Source organism: Spea bombifrons, chromosome 2 (genome assembly GCF_027358695.1).
Source record: "Spea bombifrons isolate aSpeBom1 chromosome 2, aSpeBom1.2.pri, whole genome shotgun sequence".
NCBI lineage: Eukaryota > Metazoa > Chordata > Amphibia > Anura > Pelobatidae > Spea > Spea bombifrons.
The window spans coordinates 16017041-16039618 of record NC_071088.1 but is presented as its reverse complement, the minus strand read 5'-3'; the positions used below and the strand labels follow the sequence as shown (position 1 = coordinate 16039618).

General features: G+C 39.6%; 1 protein-coding gene across 2 annotated transcripts; it reads right to left on the bottom strand.

The window, feature by feature from the left end:
* Window positions 1–239: 239 nt before the first annotated feature.
* NSUN3 (NOP2/Sun RNA methyltransferase 3) lies at window positions 240–21055 on the bottom strand. Of its 2 annotated transcripts, none has more exons than XM_053456862.1 (6): window positions 21002–21055; window positions 19321–19428; window positions 16784–17127; window positions 13088–13242; window positions 11995–12116; window positions 240–803 (listed from the first exon to the last, which is right to left on the bottom strand). In XM_053456862.1, exons 2-6 carry the CDS (start codon window positions 19416–19418, stop codon window positions 539–541), a joined length of 984 nt encoding a protein of 327 aa, XP_053312837.1. In that variant the 5' UTR covers window positions 19419–19428; window positions 21002–21055; the 3' UTR covers window positions 240–538. The 2 variants fall into 2 exon arrangements, with proteins under 2 accessions (XP_053312837.1, XP_053312835.1); XM_053456860.1 differs by having other exon boundaries at window positions 20932–21052.
* Window positions 21056–22578: the final 1523 nt, after the last annotated feature.

Sequence of the window (22578 nt, the reverse complement as noted above, 5' to 3'; positions counted from 1 at the left end):
CTGTATGTCTGTAACGGAACAACTTGTTCGGATTCACAAAATGTTTACAAGAACACATCTACATGAAATATGTTCATTGTACATACATAGGATGGCAAAACAAAACCATTCGTATTTTCCCTATTTTACTAGCCATATATCCCATGTAAAATAAGTGTTTATCTAGTTTACGTGTGCAACTTCCATACACAGAACACCAGATTACTTAAGTGAAAAAATATTTTGTTCGTAACACACAATTGTTACTTTTTTACATTTTATTTTAGATTATACATATTTATAAAAAAATCTTTGTTTTGCAGTTATATTTATTCATTTAATCAGTAATGAGAATGAGCTTCTGTAATTTACTCCTACCTCCTCCTAGATTGTAAGCTCATTTGAACAGGGCCCTCCTCACCTTTTGTTATTGTTATGTGATGCACTACTTGTTATGTCCCATTTACCCATTGTATGTACCATCGGGATGTGGCATACGATGGTGCTATATAAAACAATAAATAATAACAATAATAATTAGTTATTAAACTAAAAGCAGTCATTGGATTTTCTTTCTGAATTTAGCTACGAACATGGGGCCCCATGATTTTCCTTGGTCTGGAAGAACCAAAAGTCCATGACGTACACCTGAGGCAAAAGTAAACTCGTGAGATAACGCAGTACCCAAATCACTGAGGTCCACAGGAATAACATCATCGCAAGAATTTAAGATATTGGCGACAACATCACTATTTTCCGCCTTCGACAGAGTGCAGGTTGAATACACCAATGATCCACCAGGGCGAAGTGCATGAATTGCTGACCTGTGATGATAAAAAAATAAATAAAACACGGAAAAAAAGGTAAATCAGGGGAGTGATCTTCAACATATCTCAATAAGAGTATAGATTATGGTTTTGATTATTCAATATATAATTTTATAAACAAAAATTGTTAAATGTATGTCTGGCACGATTATTTGCACCCGTATGAACTATATTCCCACTGGTATTTTACATTTTTAGTACACCTGGGTGACTGGGAACAGGATATTGTTCAATCATGACTTCCTGTTTCACAGGGGTATAAATATTAGATAACACACAGGCCAAATTCCCTTAGTCATTCAACACAATGGGTGAGACCAATGAATATATCTATGATGTGCGGCAAAAGGGTGTTGAGCTTCACAAAATGGGAAGTGGGTATAAGAAAACAGCAAAAGCATTGAAAATGCACATTTTCAACCTTCAGGCAATAATTAAGAAGGTCCGGTCAACTGGAAATGTGATGAATCAACATGAAAGAGGACGTGTGTCTATAACGTCTCAACACACTGTAAAGAAGATGGTTCAAGTGGACAGACAGACAATCTCAGCTGGAGAATTGCAGAAGTTTGTTGCGTCTTGGGGTAAGAAAGTCTCTAAAACTACAATCTGTGGTCACCTACATGACCATGTCACTCTCACATTGAAGTTACTCTTAACAAAAATACAAACGTATTTGCCATGCACTGCTGGAACTTCAAATGGGATCGGGTTCTATGGTCAGAGGAAACCAAAATAGAGTTTTTTGGCAATAAACACCAGAGGTGGGTGTTGGCACACGGAGAAGTAGCCATATAGAAAAGTACCTATGGTGGTGGCTCTTTAATGTTTTTGTGCTGTTTTTCTGCCAGAGGACCTGGGCGTTAGCGTTTATGATGCCACGTATTCTATCAAACATCAACAGATCTTAAATAAAACACCTGACCGCTTCTGCCAGAAAGCTAAAAATGGGCCATGGTTGGATCTTCCAGCAGGACAATGATCCAACGCATACATTAAAATAAACACAAAAATGGTTTACTGACCACAAAATCAAGGTCCTACCAGCCTTCTGACTTGAACCCCATAGAAAATCTGTGGGGTGAACTAAAGAGGACAGCCCACCAGGGTCAACCTCGAAATTGAAAGGATCTGGAGAGATTCCGTGTGGAAGAATGGCCTCAGATCCCTTGCCATGTATTCCCCAACTTCATCAGGCATTATTAAAGAATCACTGGAATTAAAGCTGTTATCCTGGCAAAGGGAGGGAACACAAAGTACTGACTAAAAGAGTGCCAATAATTGTGCCGCACAAATATATATAATTTTTTTTGCGATAAACTTGTGTTTGCAATAGTTTTGTATCTGCGAAAGCAGAGTATTTGTGAATTTTTTTTTAAGGAAAGGGTTAAACAATACAGATAATTTTACAAAGCCGCCTTTGCTCATATTTACCAAGGGTGCCAATATTAGCTCTGTATATTCTCTAGTATTACTTTGCTCACAGGTCCTCTTTAAGCCAGTATCTGTTGAGCCACACCACAACACCACATCTTTTGGTAAAGCATGTTATGTGGTATCAGAATAAATCACCCACTAATTTTAAAAGAAAAACACATTGTTCCGGTGATCACTATTTTTTTTTAAAATAAATTTAAGAATTTCAATGTTAAATCACAAAAGTGCTAAATATTCCGCATTCAATTCCTAATCATCCCAATATTATTATTTAAATGATTTCTATTAATGGTTGCAGTCTATTGAAAGGAACTCAGCATGTGTGCAAGGACACAGAATTAATGCAGAGGTGAATTACTTCCTTTACCCAAATTGTAAACATTAGTATTCCGAAAAAGCAGTTATGGAGTGTGACCCTTACTATGGCTTGACCTTGTTATGTCTCTAAACCCAATCTACAGAGCAATAATCTTGGAAGTATACGATGTTACTATTTTAATAATTTAATAGCAAAAATATACATTTCACTGGCCCACTGTGACATAGTTAATAGGGGGTATACGGCACTTCCTGTGGTAGAAGGTCAAAATGTTCATTAAGAGAGCAGCACATGCAAAATAAATTAAAAAAGAAAAAAAAAAATATTTTCCTTTGGCGGTACGTGGAAAAAAACTGTCTATGTACTGTAAGAATATGAAAGCTCTCTTTAGAATAAAAGGCAAAGTATTTTTTGTTGTTTTTTTTTTACAAATTTCAAGGCAAGCTCGCTATAAAATACTAAAGCATTAGAACAAACAATTCCTGTCTAGCTAGATAACTAATAGAACATAATCGACTGACACAAAGGAAAGCAAAACAAATAACTGCACTTATTATATAGTGAATAATAGTCACCGTGTTTTCATTCTTTCACTCGCTGCCATATTAAAATTGCTGCCGCCTTTAGTATTTGTGTAATTAACAGAATGCAAGTACAAGCGATTAAAATAATTAAACCACTGGGACGTCTATTTTATTATTTTTACATACTAAATGCTTGCGTTATACTTCTATAATTAATCCTGTAGAACCAGCCACAGGTTTTATATTAAATTACAGATTTTAACAAATTCGGAATTGTTAAGGGGAAAGGTGTTGGCCATTTCCGACCTCCTGGTCCTCAAACGAGGTTGCACCACAACAGCCTATGCAGGTGTTGGCAGAGGACAACATATGATAGACCTTACAGGACATAACAGTGCGCCCACATTTCTGAAGTTTTTCCTGCATATAGCTGAGGGTTTATATAGCATTGGGCAAACTAGCGAAGGGCCAGGTCTGCCTCAGGCCAGCAGTTCCAAGCGGATGACTACCTAGAGCCAAAACAGTCAAAGGTTTTCACTTACCTGCGTAACTTCATTTTGTTGACTACCTGAGCTATTTATATTAATAACATGTTAATGTTATTTGTGTTGGCCCATGTCTACCATAAACACGTGTAAATCTTTACGGCTTCGGTAGTTTCAACTCACAATAGATTATGAAGGGCCAATCCTGAAGTTTCTTCTGTAAGAGCTGACCCAACACAGTGCATAGTTTAACTTCGCACTATAAACAGAGAGCGCAGCCGTTTTTGTAGGAAAAGCTCGCTCCTGTTACCCATCTTAATATATAGTGAAGTAAATTGGTTGAAACGCTCCTTTAATTGGTTGAGTTATTTGGCCGAGCATTATGAGAGTTGGACTTTACAATGCTTAGGATACCAGATACTGCATATAACGGTGGGACTGAGTTAAACAAGCAATGTCTGCTAGAAGACCATAGTCCTAATTATTATAAAATAAGATTCAATAAAATACATTTAAACATTTTGTATATGTACATTTTTTCTTCCCCAAAATAGAATGTAAGCTTTCTTTCCCTGTTCCAGTTACTTGTTTGGCTATTTCTACTAATTCTGCATTAGTAATGCTTTTCAATGCAATGTTAAGAAGCAATACAAAGATGTTTGCGCAATACCAAATATTTGTCTGCAAACCTTTAATTCAGACCAAGCTATATTGATTGATTTTATCATAAAGTTAGAGGGGAAAAAAAAGGATTGAAAACTTTAACAAACTGGTAAACATTTGCCCAACTCCCTAAGCTTTGACTGGAACACAACAACACTGCAGGACAATTGGCGATGACAAAGAAAGATTCTCGGCGTTGGATCCGGAGAAGTGTAGCGATACGGCCCCTCCAGCCATAAATTTCTCATTTCCTCTCAAATACATTTTCGTTATATGCTGCATCTGTTATGCCCTATCCAGTACGTTCAACTTCTGCACAGCACAGTGGTGTAACTGCAGCCTTGATGCTGTTATTAAGCTGGAACCAGAATAATTGCATTGAGACTTAAAAACAATAAGAAACTTGACATATCTGGGATTTGGTTGAACCGTAGTGCTCAAGGTTATGAAGAGACAGAAACAGCAAAGGAACATCCTTACTTATCTGAGCACAGAAGAGACATTTATTAAAGAATGCTATTATGAATAAAAAAATCTATACGAATATATATATATATATATATATATATATATATATATATATGTATACACACACACACACACACACACACACACACACGTATAATATATATAGTAATGTGCAAAAGTTTTAGGAAGGTGAAAATGTAAAGTCAGAATGATAAAAAAAAACAAAAAAAAAAAAACAATAGCGAGTGAAAAAAGTAAAATCTAAATCAAATCAAGTATTTGGTGTGACCACCCTTCACCTTCAAAACAACATCAGTTCTTCTAGGTACACTTGCATAAAGTCGGGGATTTTGTAGGCATATGGTTAGGTGTATGATTAGACAATTATACCAACAGGCGCTAATGATCATCAATTTAATATGTAGGTTGAAACACAATCATTAACTGAAACAGAAACAGCTGTGAAGATAAAAGAACTGGGTAAGAAACAGCTAAACTCAGGGTGAGGTTGCTCAAGACAGTTTAATGTCAAAAGTCATACACCCTGGCAAGACAGAGCACAGGTACAAGGTAGTTACACTGCATCATCAAGGTCTCTCCCAGACAAACGTTTCAAGACAGACAGGGACTTCCGGAAACGGGCAATGTTGAGGATCTCAACATCAGGGAGCACCTGATGGAGCCCAAATCCACAGAAGGACTGTGGTTAGTTCTCCAAGATGTTTGGAACAATCTACCTGTCGAGTTCTTTAAAAAAAGAAAACTGTGTGTCAGTGCACCTAGAAGAGTTGTTGCTGTTTTGAAGGCAAAGGGAGGTCACACCAATTTTTTTATGTTCACTCACTTTGCATTTTGTTAAATGAAAAAACTAAACAATTAGCATGTCTATTTTTGAAAGCATTCTTACTTTACAGCATTTTTCCGCAGTATCTATCTATACACACACACAAACATACACACATACTAAGAAGTTATGAGTCTGTCGGGTGAAGCATGGTCATCCCTAAAGCCTATATAAGCATCCCAAGAGTTATCCTAACGCCAGTGATGCTCTAGACACTTATTGTAGGGGTATTAATGAGATAACTTTTGCATGAAACAAAGTATCTGGAAATAAAAAACATAACACAAAGAGTATCCTAAACTTGCCTCTTCACAACCTAAAACGATCACACAAAGTACATTAAGCAAGAACATAAATCAGCGTCACAGTAAAATATTTCACGATCTGAAAATACATCGTGCTTCTCAAACATCACAGGTTCCTAAATAAATTCTTTACAGACAACCTAGACTCCCCCCCCAACAACCAGATCGGATTGGGTGAATTTCAGAAAGGTGGTTTCTGATATCATAAAAATTCAGTTCTCCGGCCGTTGTGGAAGACTACTGGTGAAATGGAGCAGGGATGATTCTGTAGCTCGTAAAGCTAAATGCCACCACTGTTCAGGCTGACAGATTTATACAAAGTTTATGCAACTGTGTGCCTACACATCATGTAAGATAGGAGAGGCTGTGTGAATAGTGCGAGCTTCATTGAGCAGTACTTAGAAATATGGCAGAATTTCACACGCGTTGAGCGTAAAAAATCTATTGGCCTCAATTTGCAGGATATATGGACTTAGCTCTACAAACGTCTGGCCAGGAAGGCCCAGAGATAAAGCCTTTATTTCTGCAAAAATCTACATATGAAGTGTGTGTTGAGCGTGCGGCTGTCAAGATAAATTCTCAGGACTAGGGTCATCGATGGTGAGACTATGTGACTATTAAAGAAACTATGTAAATATAGTGAGACTATGTGACTATTAATCACCAATAACACTGTGCTGACCAACCCTGTCAGTACACAATATTGCGTCCACTTATCACATAAACAACATTACAGAAAAAAGCACCCTTTAAATTCTCATTTGATCCCCTTGCCAATACACAGAGAGATTCTGTAGACTCACTCCATATGCATCTGACCTTTTCCCTGTCCCCGGCTATTTGGTTTGCATTTTCTGCCCTGTGATACACTTACCAGCAGTTCATTCCTGCATTGGCTTGTTAATAGCTCCGGGGGGGGGAGGGGGGTTAATGAGACCACTATGTTCATGAGCAAAATGGGGGCCCTGGAGGAGATCTTGAGCTGCAGCTCTAGAGCTACAGTTTCTCCTAAGAGTAGATGATTCTGCCCCCTCCCCCAACTACAAAGCATTGGCATCCTTTGTTAAGGGGCCTGCGTAGGACATCAGAGAGTCCCTTTCCTGTTACTCTAACAATCTATATTTTACAATGAATTAGTGATATCCTCCGATATGCTTGAGACACCATTAAGGCGGAAGGTTTGGAAGACATTATGTAACTGTATGTGCAACACTACCGGTTGGTACAAAACATCCGATGACAGTTATTGCTCTACATATACAATGACTGAAGACAAAGTAAGATCCCTGAGCACAGTAATGACACAGAGTAAATAAGGAACATTTGCAAACGGTAACCTGCCTTCTTCCATTCTTCCGACACGGAAAGACGTGACATTTTTGGTGGAAGGCACAAGGTCGCTAAACTGCTCAGCTGCTAATTAGATGAAATTTCAAACTTGGCGGAAGACGTGATTTCTCTGTTTGGATTGTAAGAAAAACACCCAGTGACTCGTTTGTTAATGTGATGTGTGTTATACATTTTGATTGATTTATATTTCATTTTATACCCCCTCTGGACTTTCAAAATGATTTCTACGCTATTAATATCCCCATGTTATTTATCCCTATTGCATTCTGAAACATGAATAATACAATGCAGGCCAGATCATTTTTTTGAAGATTCTGTATGACATAATAGTTGTTTACCCCCCCATTATAAGTGCCTATTATACCGTAAAAAAATATAAAAAGCACCACATATTAGGGGCGGCCTATTCTATAAAATGGGTGGGGGCTAATGCTAACCCCTCCCACCAAACACACCCCTTTTTTAGTGTTCTCCCCAAAAAGCATTTTTTTTTGTTGCAATGTAAATCTGGCTTTGTAGGCTATTGCTTCTTTACTTTTATGTACCTCAATTAGTTTAATTTGAGTTTTAATACAAAAAGATCAAGCAGTACGAGTATCTGTACCAATATAACGCTAGGATTAAACAAGGATCACAGGAGAATTCATGATTTCCGATGCACTACCCACAGTTTTGCTCTTACTTAAGTAAATTTGTGAAGGCTCCTCCAAATTTCTTAATGCTTCCCCTTGGGATTTCTAGGTTCCCTTGACAGCAGGTATTCAGCACCCCAGGGGGTGAGTATTTGGAGACATTTGTCCTTGGATCTAACTAAAGAAAATGGCCAAAATGTATTTTCTCACCTTTAATATTTTAATATATTATAAAGTACTCTCTATCGCATGAACGGACATGTTGTATCTTGCGAGAAGGGTCTGAGTTAGTGATTCTGTAATATATTCACTTTCAAAGTTAAAGGACAGTAGAAACAAGTCACCCCGCCGCTCACGTTATAATATACAGTGTATAATTATTCCATGACACCAAACTGCCATCTACTGGCTCAACCTGCTTTGTTAAAAGACCCACAATATTGTATTTCAGAAAACATCAGACGTTTCAGAAACTGTGATTTAAATGTTTCTTACGTTGATTTTGACCGTTTTATTTTTGCTGTGGTTGCTTTATATTCTTTTAGTGGAACTAGGGTAATATGTCACCTCTTCATGCAGAAAAGCTTTTAAAGAATTCGGTAAGAAATATTTAAAATAAAAATGTCCAGTGGAACCTAACACCTGTTTAATTCTTCCAGTTGCATTCCAAAAAAAAAAAAATAACACATGGTATTAGATAGAGCCGCCAGTCACCCTTTCCACCCCAACGAATGCCTTACAAATATCACAAGGTTGCCGCAATTGCACGGTTACCGCTATCGCTAACCGCTCCATGGCTTCCGTGCATTTGATTGCATTGCACGGATAGTCACATGACAAAGGCACTGCTTGAGAATGACACAGAACTGTAAGAAACAGCGATCTCTTGGGTCCCAAGACCCAGGTTTAAAATTTATATTATATATATATATATATATATATATATATATATAATTTTTTTTAATGTAATTTTTCAAGTATCGGTAGTACTGGTACTTTTGGGCAACATTGGGTAGTTATTTTAGTGTGCGTTACTGCAGAATTAGCTAGATACGGGTATAGGGTGGTTTTCAAATCTGGGCAAATTAACAAACATATTTTTGGAATAAGTATATATTTTTTTTTTTTTTTTTTTTGGTTTGTCCTTGTGTTTTTAAAAAAGCCCTACTTGCCCAGAATATATAGGTAGATATCGATATTCATTTGTATACGTACAAATAAATGGTAAAACGGTACAGAAAACCCCTGGTTTTTAAGGGGGTAAGGAGCACACAGCTATCATATGCATTAGAGTGTATATAATGGCTGGAGTGTCTTTTTAAATTCCCCTATGGATTACCACAAGTTACTCAACTTGGTCTACGCACTTCCAAGCATTGATTGTTATTTATTGTTAGCGGTGTTATTTTAAGAGCCCACCTCTGTCCTTTTCATTAAGTAGGCCTGAAGAAGTGGCCTTAAAATTATATATTTAATAAAACAATACATATTATATCATTAAAATAGTACAAAGACACTATACAGCAACACGAGTAGTGAATAGATTATAAAATATGTAAGAGATTATTTATTTCATTTAAACATTCTCAGTCTGTTAAGTAAGATGGATTCAGCATTCTTTCTCTAACCGCGGAAAAACCTATTTTACACTTATTTCTATAGATTCTTCAGGGCTTTACAGGGCAATTAAGCGGCGTTAGCAGTCCATTATATGCAACATAAAAAACGGCAGCAAAATGTCTTATTTTTCAGCATGCCAGAGGTTGGGAATAGTAAACAATGATGTATGCCTTCGTTTTTCTCCAGATGCAGAGATTTGATTTTTCACGTCGAGTACAGAGCTAGAGTATTATAAAGAAGGGCTGAGATTGTGATTGATTTTACCTTAAGAAGAGGGATGACAAGATGCATTACTTCAATAAGGTGCTCAAATATTTCTGTGATAAATCAGAATGTTCTTGGAGCAGAGCTTTCTATTTTGCAAAAAGTGGTATAATTAAAAAATATATATTTTGCCTCCGCAATATAGATTTTAGGGGCTGATTAATTTTAACTATCTAGGGTAATAACCACATATTTTTAGGATTTAAAAAAAATTATATATATATATATCCATTCTGTATACTTCAATAGCATCCAAACATTTTGTGCGATTAAACTATTTATTTCTGTGAACAAATGGTCATTTTTACTGCAACTTAACTTACATTTTTCCATGACTAATTTAAGATCAAAAGAGCAACATTGTCATTTTTTTCTGTTCCAAGTGTGGAACATTGAGATGTGGAAGAATACAGGACAGAAGAGGTTAAATATGCTGTACATTTGGTGAGAGAAGTTGGCAGCCTGGGAGAAAAAAACTTTAATAAAAAAAAACATTTAGCCATCTTATATTGGTTTTAAGGAACTGAACCGTTAAAGCTGGTTAGGGCCAATTTAAAGACAAAGGGCGCGGGTTAAACAAGCCCGTTTTAGAAAGTCTATCTTCAATTAGTTTTATTGCATCCTTTTCTTTCTTTCTCAAATGCGTGTTTTTACATTTTTCCACGTTGAAATGCATCTGCCATTTTACTTTCCAGTCTCCTAGTTGTGTTAAAATTGGACTAAGGCAAGTCCCCCTGGTACTCCAGCTGCTAAAAGGACAGTTTGGTGTGCCCGACACCCCCACTATAGAAGAATGCATATTAAAGTAACCCTGACCCCCTGTGGGTTCTTCACGTTCTTCCGAAACAAAACAGGATAAAAAATCCTGCAGCATCTTCCCTCCTTGGTCTGACATTTCTTGCCACTTGATTGGCTGCTTGAAGTAGTCGACACATTGCCTGAGCAGCATTTAGCATTAAACCAATTTCTTCCAGTCCTATGGGTTTGAATTATGCAGTAATCTACACTCTCGCCCTGTTCCGCTTCTCTCGCCCTTTGGACTTCATAAGATGGGCGATGGTTTCATTTAATCACTCTTATCTGGACAAACATTGCTGCCCCCACCGCACATCGCTTTATTTTACCATCTCTGCTCCTTTAATACATTTAGCTTTGCAAAGGCAGGAGGTGGATGGGATCTAAACCAGCACATTAAGCGATTTAACATTAAGTCGGAGGGGAAAGCATATTACAGAGTAAAAAAACTGCTAGAACAAGAGGTCATGCCCTGACTCTGCTGCCTGCTACGCTCAAGGGAAATGTGCGGAAACTGAGGATTTTGGCTAATACAGAAACATAAGCAAATGTCTGAGGAATAATGACACCTCACACTTAAAATAAGCACAAGGATCGGAGAAAGTATACAAAAAGGAAACGAGGAAAAAGGGCAGGTAATAAAACGGGTTCTCATATAGCCATACAATTTATTCATTAAAAAAAAGTATCGTAAAAATGTTTTAGATTAAAATACTTTGGTTTTACAACAAATATGCACATCGGGTTTACTGAAGGACAGCTAGAGTCTAGGGGGGTTTTATTTTTTTATAATAATATTATAATATTATAATTCATACTCTATTATATTCATATTATAAAACCAAGATAAGTGCGACACAGTCCCTGAGCCAGCCCTGTAGGCATTGTTTGCTATCAAATCCCATCATGCACAGCCAGCAGAAGGCTAGGATATGTTGGCAGCTGGAAGATGCAGCGATCCAGTCCTCGTGTGATACGGTTACCTTATCTAATTCTAGCAGTCTATTAAAAAGGACACTCCAGTCGTTATATGCACTTTAATGCATACATTTGCATGGTCCTCCTTTAACCGCGGGGGAGATTCTGCAGAATACGTCCCTGTCCCGGACCGGTGATATACTTACTGCCCGTCAGCTCCAGCGCAGGCTCGGCAGGTGCTCTTTGGGGGCATCTTACGTCACCTCCATGCTCCAAGAATAAAGCACTTACTCGAGGCTGCCCTCCTCTTCCGTGGTCTGTGGATTCGTGCCACAGTGGAGCTGCAGCTTCTCCCTGCAAGTTTAATGAATGCATATAAAAGTACCTACGATGTAGTTGTATATGCATTCATTGTTCAGGGGGCTTCAGAGGACACGGATTAACGAACGTAACATTAATGTGCGTCACAGACAGAGGTTATAAATCAATAATGAATAACGAGTATGTTCTACACGTGAACCTATGAATAAAATAGCAAATGGTGTTACAAAGTATTGTGTATACCTGAGTAGCGCTGTCTGTATGCCAGGGAGGGTCTTCCTTTGAAGTATTCTAGTTGTGGCTTGTTCAGCGTCTGAAGAAAATAGCCAGCTTCTGTCATTAGAGCAAGGGGCATCTACCAACACCTGAAAACACACGACGGCAGGAAAGCACTCAATGCCAAAAGGCAGCCCCAGCGGCACTCAAACCGATCAGCTCATAAAATCCTAAACCAGATACTATTCGTTAAAACATAAATAATCATTTTCCTAATTTATTTGGATTGTTATTTGGACCGTTCCATCATTTCATCACAGTCGTGGGATCTACAGCTAGTTATTCGGAACTTTGTAGCACCCAACAATCTTTCCCTGCGTTCGATATTAAGTTACTGCTATGCAATCAAATAAGGTGGAGATGTTGGGTGCGTGTGTATGGAGAGAGTGAGAGAGTGTGAACATTTTTTCCTTTTCGTGGTATGTTCCTTTTGCTGCTAATTATTTGTTTATTCATATAATAAAATGTTAGTTACTTTTTAGAATTTTATGTATTTTATATAGTATGATAGTTCACTTGAAAATGTATATATCTATTTTACAACAGCGCCACCCAGGGGTGACAGGGGTATATACACATAAGGTCTAATTTTTTCTTAATAGATCTTTTCTTCCACTTTCTTCATCTCTTATTATTTTATGGGTTCCATTAAGGTTAAAGGGGAACAGCACAGCTTTTAGCATAAATTCCTTAAATAAAAGGACCTGCACTTTTCGCTTTGTGTTTGACAATAAAGAGGGATTGTTTTGAGATATATAGAGGACAAAGGGGCAGTTTTACTTTTGCTAGTTAGCATATCAATTTAATTCTTCCTAAAGAGTCTACACCTTCTGATGGCAGCAACTCTGGTGCAGGGCGCTCAAATTCAATCGGTGGCAATCGTTACCTATTTTATCGCGCTTTACCTATATACCCAAGGTTGTAATTGGATTTTTTGGTTTGTTTGTTTTATTTATTTTTTTTTAGTATAAGCGAAACCCATATTTTTTTACTTGAAGGCAAATTAATACCACTGATCATTTGATTAAAAAAAAAAAAAAAATTTAAAAAGCCTACAAACCTTGTCATACATTTGAGGGCAGAGCTTCCCTATTGACCTCCCATCCACATCAAAATTGGTGATAAAATTCATGTGAGACTTTGGAACAAAAGATTCCAGGGTCTGCTTCAGCCGTCTTGATCTGTGAACGTCAGCTTCGTTACAATGGAGATATCCTGGACAAAGCAAACGAAGTTAGCTAGGAGCCGCCCCAGAACCGAAATAACACTCAAAGGCATATTACCGGTTATATGGCCGTACCTGATCCTTATAACCATACCTGGTCAAACCCGGAGATTGCCGGGTGAAGCAAGGCTTCTCTGGGTCAAGACACACCCCGCTCCCTGCCCATTTTCCCTTTAAAAGGGGGTGTTTCCCGTACCGCCCATCAAGGGAACGCCTGCTGACGTCAGTGTGCAGCCCTGGCCACGTCCCGCAAGTGAAGTCTCCGGGTAGCCGGAGCCGAGAAGTTCCCAGGTATGGTTATAACGAACTTATAACGAACAAGCGGACATAAAGAACACATGTAGGCAGTAATTTAGAAAATAAATAATGGGAATAAAGAAATGTGTTTAAAAAAAGGATAAATACACCAGTGGTTGGGATGGTTGTATAACGTTTAAGGGGATCAGTAGATTACATTGTACAGCACTATAGAATATGATGGCGATATATAAAACAAATAATAATTAAAATCGGGTTTGCTTCATACCCCTATCCGAGTGGAACAAAGAAGCCTTTCACTATGAAACGTGCACAAACCCGAGATGTAACCAAGCCTGCACCTGTCTCTTGCGTGGCGTTTAACTCCTAAATCTAATGTCACAGGATAGATTTTATAATCGCCTCTTCAGCATCCCAGGATCTAACAGTCCCTTCGGTTTGATGAATCTAATAAAAATGTAAGCACGCAGACGCAGGGTCCGCTTCTCCCTCTGTGCCGGTATGTGTTACCGCGTGCCCGTGTTCACAATGCCGTAATACTGCCAGCTCTCGATAAATAAATAGAATGTAATACTCTGGTGTTCCAATCGGTCATGAGAGCTTCCACGCTGATGGCACGGATGGGGTTTTACTGGGATCATTACTGAAAATGACAAGCAGGAAAGGCAGTCGGACCACTAAAACAGATAAACTGCCAGCACATGGCCACCGGGTAACTAAACAGTGCGTCTCGGCCAAGTGCCAGAGGAAGAGGGACCAAAGACAAATACAAGAACGAGGACAAAAAATAAAATAAAAAAAGTATAACCCATCCTTTACAAATTACTACAAATACCTGGCGGCTTTAATATGTTGGCACATTGAGGATTATTTAAAAAAGCAAGGGCTTGCCAAAGTTGCAAGTACTGTAGGGAAGTGGTAGATAAATGGAAAATTAGAAGTGGTAGAGGCAATAAAGTGAGGGAATTTAAACATGAATGGGACAGGCATATGGCTTCCGAACCAAAGACGAGACCAACGACTGATTAAGGTCCGAGTCTCTACAATAGGGAAAACGAGCAGACCAGGAGGGCTGAAGAGTTCCTATCTGCCGTAAAAAATCTGCCGTTTCAAAATCCTCCCAGGAAGAAAGGGGTTAATTTAGGCTACAAATCACAGTTCGATTGGGGAGGTGACTTCCACAAAATCTCTACAGATCACAGAGGACCATCCAAGCTCTTCTTTGCAGGAGAAGCTCACTGACCCTTAATAATGAAGAATGTTCCCCAAAACTCACCTGCCCACCCACCAGCCAACTCCCGCTTTAGCGAATAAACCCCGCTGGTATTATATTTTGCTTAAAAGCATAACAATCAAAAACCATCACCCAAGAAGAAATCCCGAGACACGAGTATCTAATAAAAGCATGAACGTAAGCAAAACCTTAAAAGCAGGCGGACGCAAAATCCTCATCCGCCTGTAATATCCTACTAAGCAGTTCTGGGCTGGCAGCTCGTCACATTAATCACCGCTGGAGAGATGCTCCGCGCAAGCAGTTATCAGAGGGCTGTGAACACGGAGCAAGGATTCCGACAAGCGACTTGATCCCGGCAGCTAGATAAGCACTATTGTGTCCCTCGCGTCTCAATGGCCGCATTATCGCTCTTCTAGAAATGTCATTTTAGAGATTGGGCTACGTCTATATAACCACAGACCTTTACAGGAGATATCAGCAAAATAAAAAAAAAAACGCATATGTAAATAGGAATATTTTTCATTAATTACACGTGTATTATGTGCGCATTCCGAAACGTGTGAAGGAAAATATTCCACGTGAATGAGATCGATGTCGGAGGTGTAATCCAGAATTCGTTTAATGCAGCCCTACCCTGCTGTATTAAATCACAGATGGAACACCCCACCCCCCGAATAATAATTGGAACCGGTGCCAGCGCTTAAGAAGAAAGTAATAGCAGGGTAAATAATCACAGGTATAAAACATATTCAACAGCAATGAAATCTTAAAACATATTAACATAAATCGGTCAATAGACATAAAAAAATTCTTAGCGGAAGCAAGAACGAGAAAGAAGGAGAGGGAAAGTGAGGGGGAAAAAAGGGAAGGCCCTTCTCTCTCTCTTACTTTCCCTTTCTTTCTTTCTTTCTTTCTTTCTTGTTCTTAGGGTTATCACTGGAATACTCACCTCTAAAGAAGCCCAGTGAGGCAAAACGCGTTGGGTATATTTTATTAAAAAAATAATAATAATAATTTATGTTTATATGTTTTAGGATTTAATTGACGTTGAATACTTTATACCTGTGATTATTTATCCTACTTTTACTTTCTCCATAAGCATTCGTTCCAATTATCAGTTCTTTTTTTTGCTTTTAAGTGTATGGGAACACACTCTATTGTCCAGGGGTGTCCAACCTGCGGCCCACCAGCTGCTGCAGGGCTACATCTCCCATACTCCTCAGCCAGCACCTTAGCTGAAAGCATTATGGGAAATGTAGTCCTGCAGCAGCTGGAGGGCCACAGGTTGGACACACCTGCTATAGTCGCTCCTCTTTCTTAGTATCTACCTTTCCTCCCCATGTTTCATGCCCAAGCCCTATATCGTAACTCATATTATTCGCATAGTACTAAAGAACTTAATATTTACCAGCGTGGATCTGAAACCTTATTTTATGATTGGTGCAAAAATCACTAAGAAGGGGCAAATCAGACACATGCCCAAAGTGCCCGGGCATCAACTCTCTTGGGTATGCTGAAAAGTTAAATATACCCAATTTTGTGACTTCTACATTTTAATGACTGTTACACGCCAATAGCAAACCCATTGTGTTAAAAGAGTAGTGTTTTTTCCTACTTCGGGTTTAGCTGCTGTCCGTCTCCCGGCAGGCAATACTCGTCTGGATCCTCCGTATCCATCGCATGAGTTTGGCTAGTTAAGCCATTGCTATCCTGTTTTCACCGACTCCCCTCTAAGACCAGTGTGGGCCTTCACGGAATTGACTCGTTTCATCCTAAAATCATCACAAATAACTACTTTCTGTAGTGAATTTGGTTCAGCGGATGGCATTCTCCCTGCTTTGAAGGACAACGTAGGGCGACCATGATCAGAAAAGGAGAAATAAAATATACTCTGCGGCTGAAATGTGATTTGGAGACATCAAAAGAACTCGAAAGCTGTAATAAACCAACGGAGGGTCATTGTTGACCGATCTTTTACACCCGATACGAGTAACATCTGACAGTGTAAGCAGTGGGATGACAGGTGTCCGGCGCCTTACCTGGTAATGCACACTGCAGAAGCGCTATGGACTTCCCACCCGGAGCGGCACACATGTCAAGCACCCGCTCTCCATCCCTGACATCCAGCGCCAGCACGGGCAGCAGCGACGAGGCGTTTAGGATATAGTACTCTTTAAGTCTGTCAAACTGATGCCGCTGCGAGGGAAATTTGCCAGGGCTTTTATTAACGTAGCACTTCAACGTTTCCGGACGGGCTGATAAGGCTTCTTGAAGCAGCAGGTGATAGCCTTTCTCGTGAAGACGCTTTTCCACCTCGCAGGGAGATGTGAAATTGTTCAGTAAGACAGCATACTGCCACAATTCAGGAGCCGTAAGGATTTCCCTAAACAGAAAATAATAAAAAGCAATAAAATAACTTGGCGTTACATCGCCACACACTAAATTTACAGAGAGTTTGAGACGGAGGAATGGACAGAAGTAAAAGTACACACTCCACAAAAAAACACACGTGTAGGATAGACTGAGACACGATGATCGCCTGGAGCGGCTAATAGTTTGTGTAAAATAAAATATGGGTTAATATGCAGTTTCACCAGAAGCGTTACCTCGCTATTACCGTATTTGCTCGATTATAAGACGAGGTTTTTTTCTGAAAAATACCCCTCGTCTTCTAATCGGGGTCGTCTTCTAATCAGACCTCAAATAGAGGTCTGATTAGGAGACTAAGATCCAGATCCCCCGCACCGCTGCAGGGGACCTGGATCCTCCTGTCTCATCCGACCCCCCCCCTCCCCCATCATACACACACACTTACCGGTGCTTCCTGCTGTGTTGCCGGGGCAGCGGGTTGACGTCTACGCGATCCGCGTAGACAACGTCCGCTGCAGCCGGAAGGAGGTGTGGCTAGCAGCGGGGGTTGTCTGCGTCCGTCGCATAGACCTTCCCCGACTGTCAGAGATCAGAGTCTCTGATCTCTGACAGCCGGGGAAAGTATACGCGACGGACGCATACAAACCCCCGCTGTTAGCCACACCTCCTTCCGGCTGCAGCAGAAGGCGACGTCAACCCGCTGGCCCGGCTGGAAGCACCGGTAAGAGAGGGGGGAGAGCGAGAGTGAGTGTGTGTGTGTGTGTGTGTGTGTGTGTGTTAGTTAAATGGGGGTATAGGGTGTGTGTGTTAAAGGGGGGCATAGGGCATTTCTGGAGTGGCGTTAAGGGGGCATTTAATAGAGCACTCTGCCTCCTGAAATGCCTTATACCTCCCTATATGCCACTCTGCCCCATAATATGCCTTTTAACCCCCTAAATGGCAGAGTGGCATATAGGGGTATAAGGCATTTCTGGAGGCAGAGTGCTCTATACAATGCCTTTTAACTCCCTTAATGCCACTCTGCCTCCTGAAATGCCTTATACCTCCCTATATGCCACTCTGCCCCATAATATGCATTTTAACCCCCTAAATGCCAGAATGGGATATAGGGGTATAAGGCATTTCTGGAGGCAGAGTGGCACATAGGGGGTCAAAAGGCATACCATGGGGCACAGTGGCATATAGAGGGTTAAAAGGCATATCATGGGCCACAGTGCCATATTGGAGTGGCAAGCCTGGGGGCAGATGTGCGTAACTGGGGGACAGGTTGGAAAATACAAGAAATAAAAACAAAAAAAATCTTTTTCTCAATCATAGCTTTTATTAAAAAAAATAGTTTACATGAATTAACATTTACTGGTAAAACTTTTTTCCTTTGGGGTCGTCCTATATTCAGGCTTTTTCTTTTTTTCCTAAGTTAATATTCAGATTTTGGGAGGTCGTCTTATAATCAGGGTCGTCTTATAATCGAGCAAATACGGTACTTAAATCCACACTTCAAACAGTAAAGAGAGCTGTTCTGGCCCATATATCAGCTGCTCCTCAGCATTTTATTATTCCAGCCTAGAAAAATTATAATTTATTTAATATATATAAATTACGTATATAGATAGAAGAATTATCCAAAACTACAAAATTTTGGTCCTTTGTGATATTTTATATTACGGGGAACAAATGTGTGTTATGGTTAGTTGAAGGTGGTTTTCAAACATTTAAGTGAATATCCCAAGTAAAAAATATTGACCTTGGTGGGAAAGTTACGTCACTATGATGCTTAGTGAATATACCACTAGAGCGCACAGCTTAAATCTATAGGGCACAAGAGCTGAACCACCCCCTGAATGCTACCCCTGTAGCATCGCGTGTAGCCTCTCACCCATTTCCAGCAACATTTGGTCATTCAATTGGTTTGAGTGCCAATGGCGCTGATGGGACACAAGTTCAATCCAGGACTCGGCTACAAGGGGAAGTTACTTGCTTGTTCAGAGGCACATATAGAAGAAGGGCCCATTGCTCTTGTTGGAGTGGATGGTTCAGGGAGCATACTAAGTGCTATGAAAAATGTAGTAAATACATGAAACAGCCTTTCATCTGCCACAAAATGAATTCAAGGAACGGCTGGGATAAGCATAGAGCTGCGGCGATGCGCCACTATCAGGATATTAGACGGGTGAGCTGATCGATCAGTGCTGTGTATTTCACCCACCTGATCTTCCTCCATGCGATGCTTCCCAGTTCTTTAGTGTACGTGGCTTCAAAGTAGTCCAGCACCAATTTGCAAACCCGTTTCTGAAGTCTTCCCATCTACTCCTGCCTGCGGCACAGAACATAAAAAGTCACTTTGTTTGCAATTTGTTTTATTATTACTTCTGTATCTGAGCGCATCGACAACCACTGGCATATTCTTCGTGTGATCAAAAATGCTGCACATCCACAACGGATACCGACCGGCCAAGTACTAGAAAAAAGGCTCCTGCCGTCTGCTGCCGGTAACTAAAGGGACACAATAACAACCACCCGTTCCAACCATTCCTGGCGACCAGGAACTCTAATTTAGCCTTGATTATTTAGACCAGGGGTCCCCAACCACTGGGCAGCGGACCGGTACCGATGCGCGCAGACAACTTCCGCTGCGGCCGGCACTTCTATGACAGACGTACATCGGCTGCCCCCACTAGGACACCAGGGAGTCTGGGGGTGCATTGGTAAGTTGGGGGGGGGTCATATATAGTGGCATATCTGGTGGGGCATAAAGCATATCAGGGGAGCAGAGTGGCACAATTTTATGCACTTTTTATAGCTGGAAAGACAACCAGGGAAGTTGCAAATATATTTCATTATATTTTACGTTTAATAATAATAGAAGTAAAATGCACAATAAATGTAATGCACTTGAATCAAACCCAAAACACCCGCCCGCGGTCCGTGGAAAAATTGTCTTCCACAAAACCTGTCCCTGGTGCGAAAAAGGTTGGGGACCGCTGATTAAGACAACCCATTTTTGATGACTATTTTTCCTCGTTATGAAGTCACAGAATACAATTGATCACCCAACACCTATGGTGAATTATGCTATATTAATGGCCCACCTAATGCAAACTTTAAGGCACCCTTTCTTATTGGGATTCCTAATTAAAACTATACACACGTACACTGCAGCTGAACGAAACTATCATATCGCTCCATTTACGATACAAATAGACTGTCTATATATGCCGTATGCTGTATGTGTGTTCATGCTGATGGAACACAGAAACAAAAATAAAGAAATATGCGACAAACAGAGAGACAGGGACTGGGGTATACCATACTTCCCAAGTGTCCCTCTTAAAGAGGAATAGTCCCTCTAAATCCCTCCTTCTTCCTCTGATGCCCCTCTTTTCTAGGAGCTCAGACTGTTTTCAGCTCACAGTATTCTAAAGACCCAAAAGTCACAATTATGTGTATCAAGAACAGAAAAGTGGTTATTTTTCACACGGTGTTAATAAAATACATTATTATTCTTAAAAATACCTTATAAATAGGCATCGATAGGTCACATAAGTGAGTAAAGTCTTGATGGAGCCCTGCCCCTAACCACGCCTATTAAACCAAAGGCGTCCCTCTTCGCTCACCCGCAATATTGGGAAGTATAGTATACAGGATCCAAATGGGGCGTCGCATATATATATATATATATATATATATATATATATATATATATATATATAGATAGATAGATAGATATACATATATATATATATATATATATACGTGTACTACCGGCATCTGCTTTGTACTAACTATGCCAGGAAAGATAAATCGGTGCAAGACTTACCAGCTATGCAGTGTAAGCTGTAGCTTAGTGATTGGTTTGTATCACGACCTTGGAATAAACATAATAATACCTACAAACACGTGCATGTCAAGTCAAGTTAACCCAAACTTCCGGGGGACGGAAATTGTCGTAGCAACCGCTGCCGAAAAGTCTATTCTGATTGGCTGTTGTTTCCTACTCTCTTCGTCAAAAAGCGGTGAATGACAACGTGACAAATCTCCTCCAATAACAGCCCTAGTGAAACAGGGTGCCGTAATAACAGAAACTATGTAACGATCGTGTAGGTGAATAACTGCGCCGGACCACTAATCAAATCTACGGGTTTATACCCCTTTAAACTACAATTCCCAGAATTCACGCGTCTTTCCCTGAACGCCACGTGACTCTCATTCACCAATCCGGAGCTTTCCACTGTACTCTGAAAGCAAAGACGTTGGTGTGTGGATCCGCAGATGTGGGTTAGTGCAGTCTTTCCAAATGTGGATAGCAGTGATGGGAGTTACAGAACGTCGGTTTCTGTATGGTTAACGTTAGGCAGAAAACTATGCAGCAGAGCGCCTTAAATGAGCGCCTTGCACCCATTAACTTTTCAGGGTCATTGCAGGGTGCCTTTAAAAACGGTACAAAGATTGATAAATAATGTGACATTTAGATGGGTGTTGGGGGAAAATGTGACTTTCTACCCCGACCTCCGAAAGAGTTACGTGAAGAAAAAGAAAAAACAACCCACGAGCAGTTTTAATAAAACACATTTAACCCCTTCGTAGCTGGACTGCTTTTTAATTTTTGTACCCTAGGTGACCGTGGCTGCGGTGCTCGTGTTTAGCTGTCATTTTCTTCTCTCTCATTTACCGAAACCACGCCAATTATATATGGTTTTTATTCGGGACAAGAAGGGCTTTCTTTAGAGTTTTAGATTATTTTGACATTTTATTTCCTATAAAGCATTTCTAAAAAATAATTTATAGGATCGTTGATTGCTTTCTAAGCTAATTTAACCCCATGATGTAACAAGTGCGTCGATTGTCGTTAACTGTTTTCCTGTGACATGCTTGGCACGGCAAATGTCGCTAAGGGGTTAAATAAAAACTGCGGCTTATGTATATAGCATGTTTGCCACTAGCTCCTGCTACTGCAGGTATACCCGAGTAAGATCACTTTATCTAGGTCCTGGTTAACCCCTTGTTTACGGAGGGTATTTCAAACTCAAAAACCTAGTAAAAAAAAAAAAAAAAATTAGACCCACACAGATTATATATAGCTTGTTTTTTTAAAAGACATTCAGAGCTTTCATTTGACACCATTAACTTTATAGTCCAGCATCAAATATGAATACATAATAATGAAAATATTTGAAAACCCCTATACACACATTTTTTTATTTTCTTATGATAATTGTCCCTCAACTAGTTAAGTTGAGTAAAATATCACAAAATATATATGTATGGAACGTGCCCGGCCCCCTATTCCAAACCTAAGATTTTTTACTTTTATTTGGTGAACAAACCAAAATAATAAATAAAAAAAGAAATAATCGAAAAAAACAATTTAACCTTTATTCAAGGTATCATAAACAAAGAAAAGGGAATATATGTAATTAATAGAACCACTTAAACGCCCTGGTAACAATTTGTCACCAGTACTAAG

Excerpts from the sequence above, each read along its gene's own strand:
- NSUN3 (XM_053456862.1), bottom strand. The coding sequence starts at position 19,418 with ATGGGAAGACTTCAGAAACGGGTTTGCAAATTGGTGCTGGACTACTTT. Across the intron at positions 17,128-19,320 it reads ATCGCATGGAGGAAGATCAG|GGAAATCCTTACGGCTCCTG; the intron begins GTGGGTGAAATA and ends TTTTCTGTTTAG. Across the intron at positions 13,243-16,783 it reads TCTGCAGTGTGCATTACCAG|GATATCTCCATTGTAACGAA; the intron begins GTAAGGCGCCGG and ends TGCTTTGTCCAG.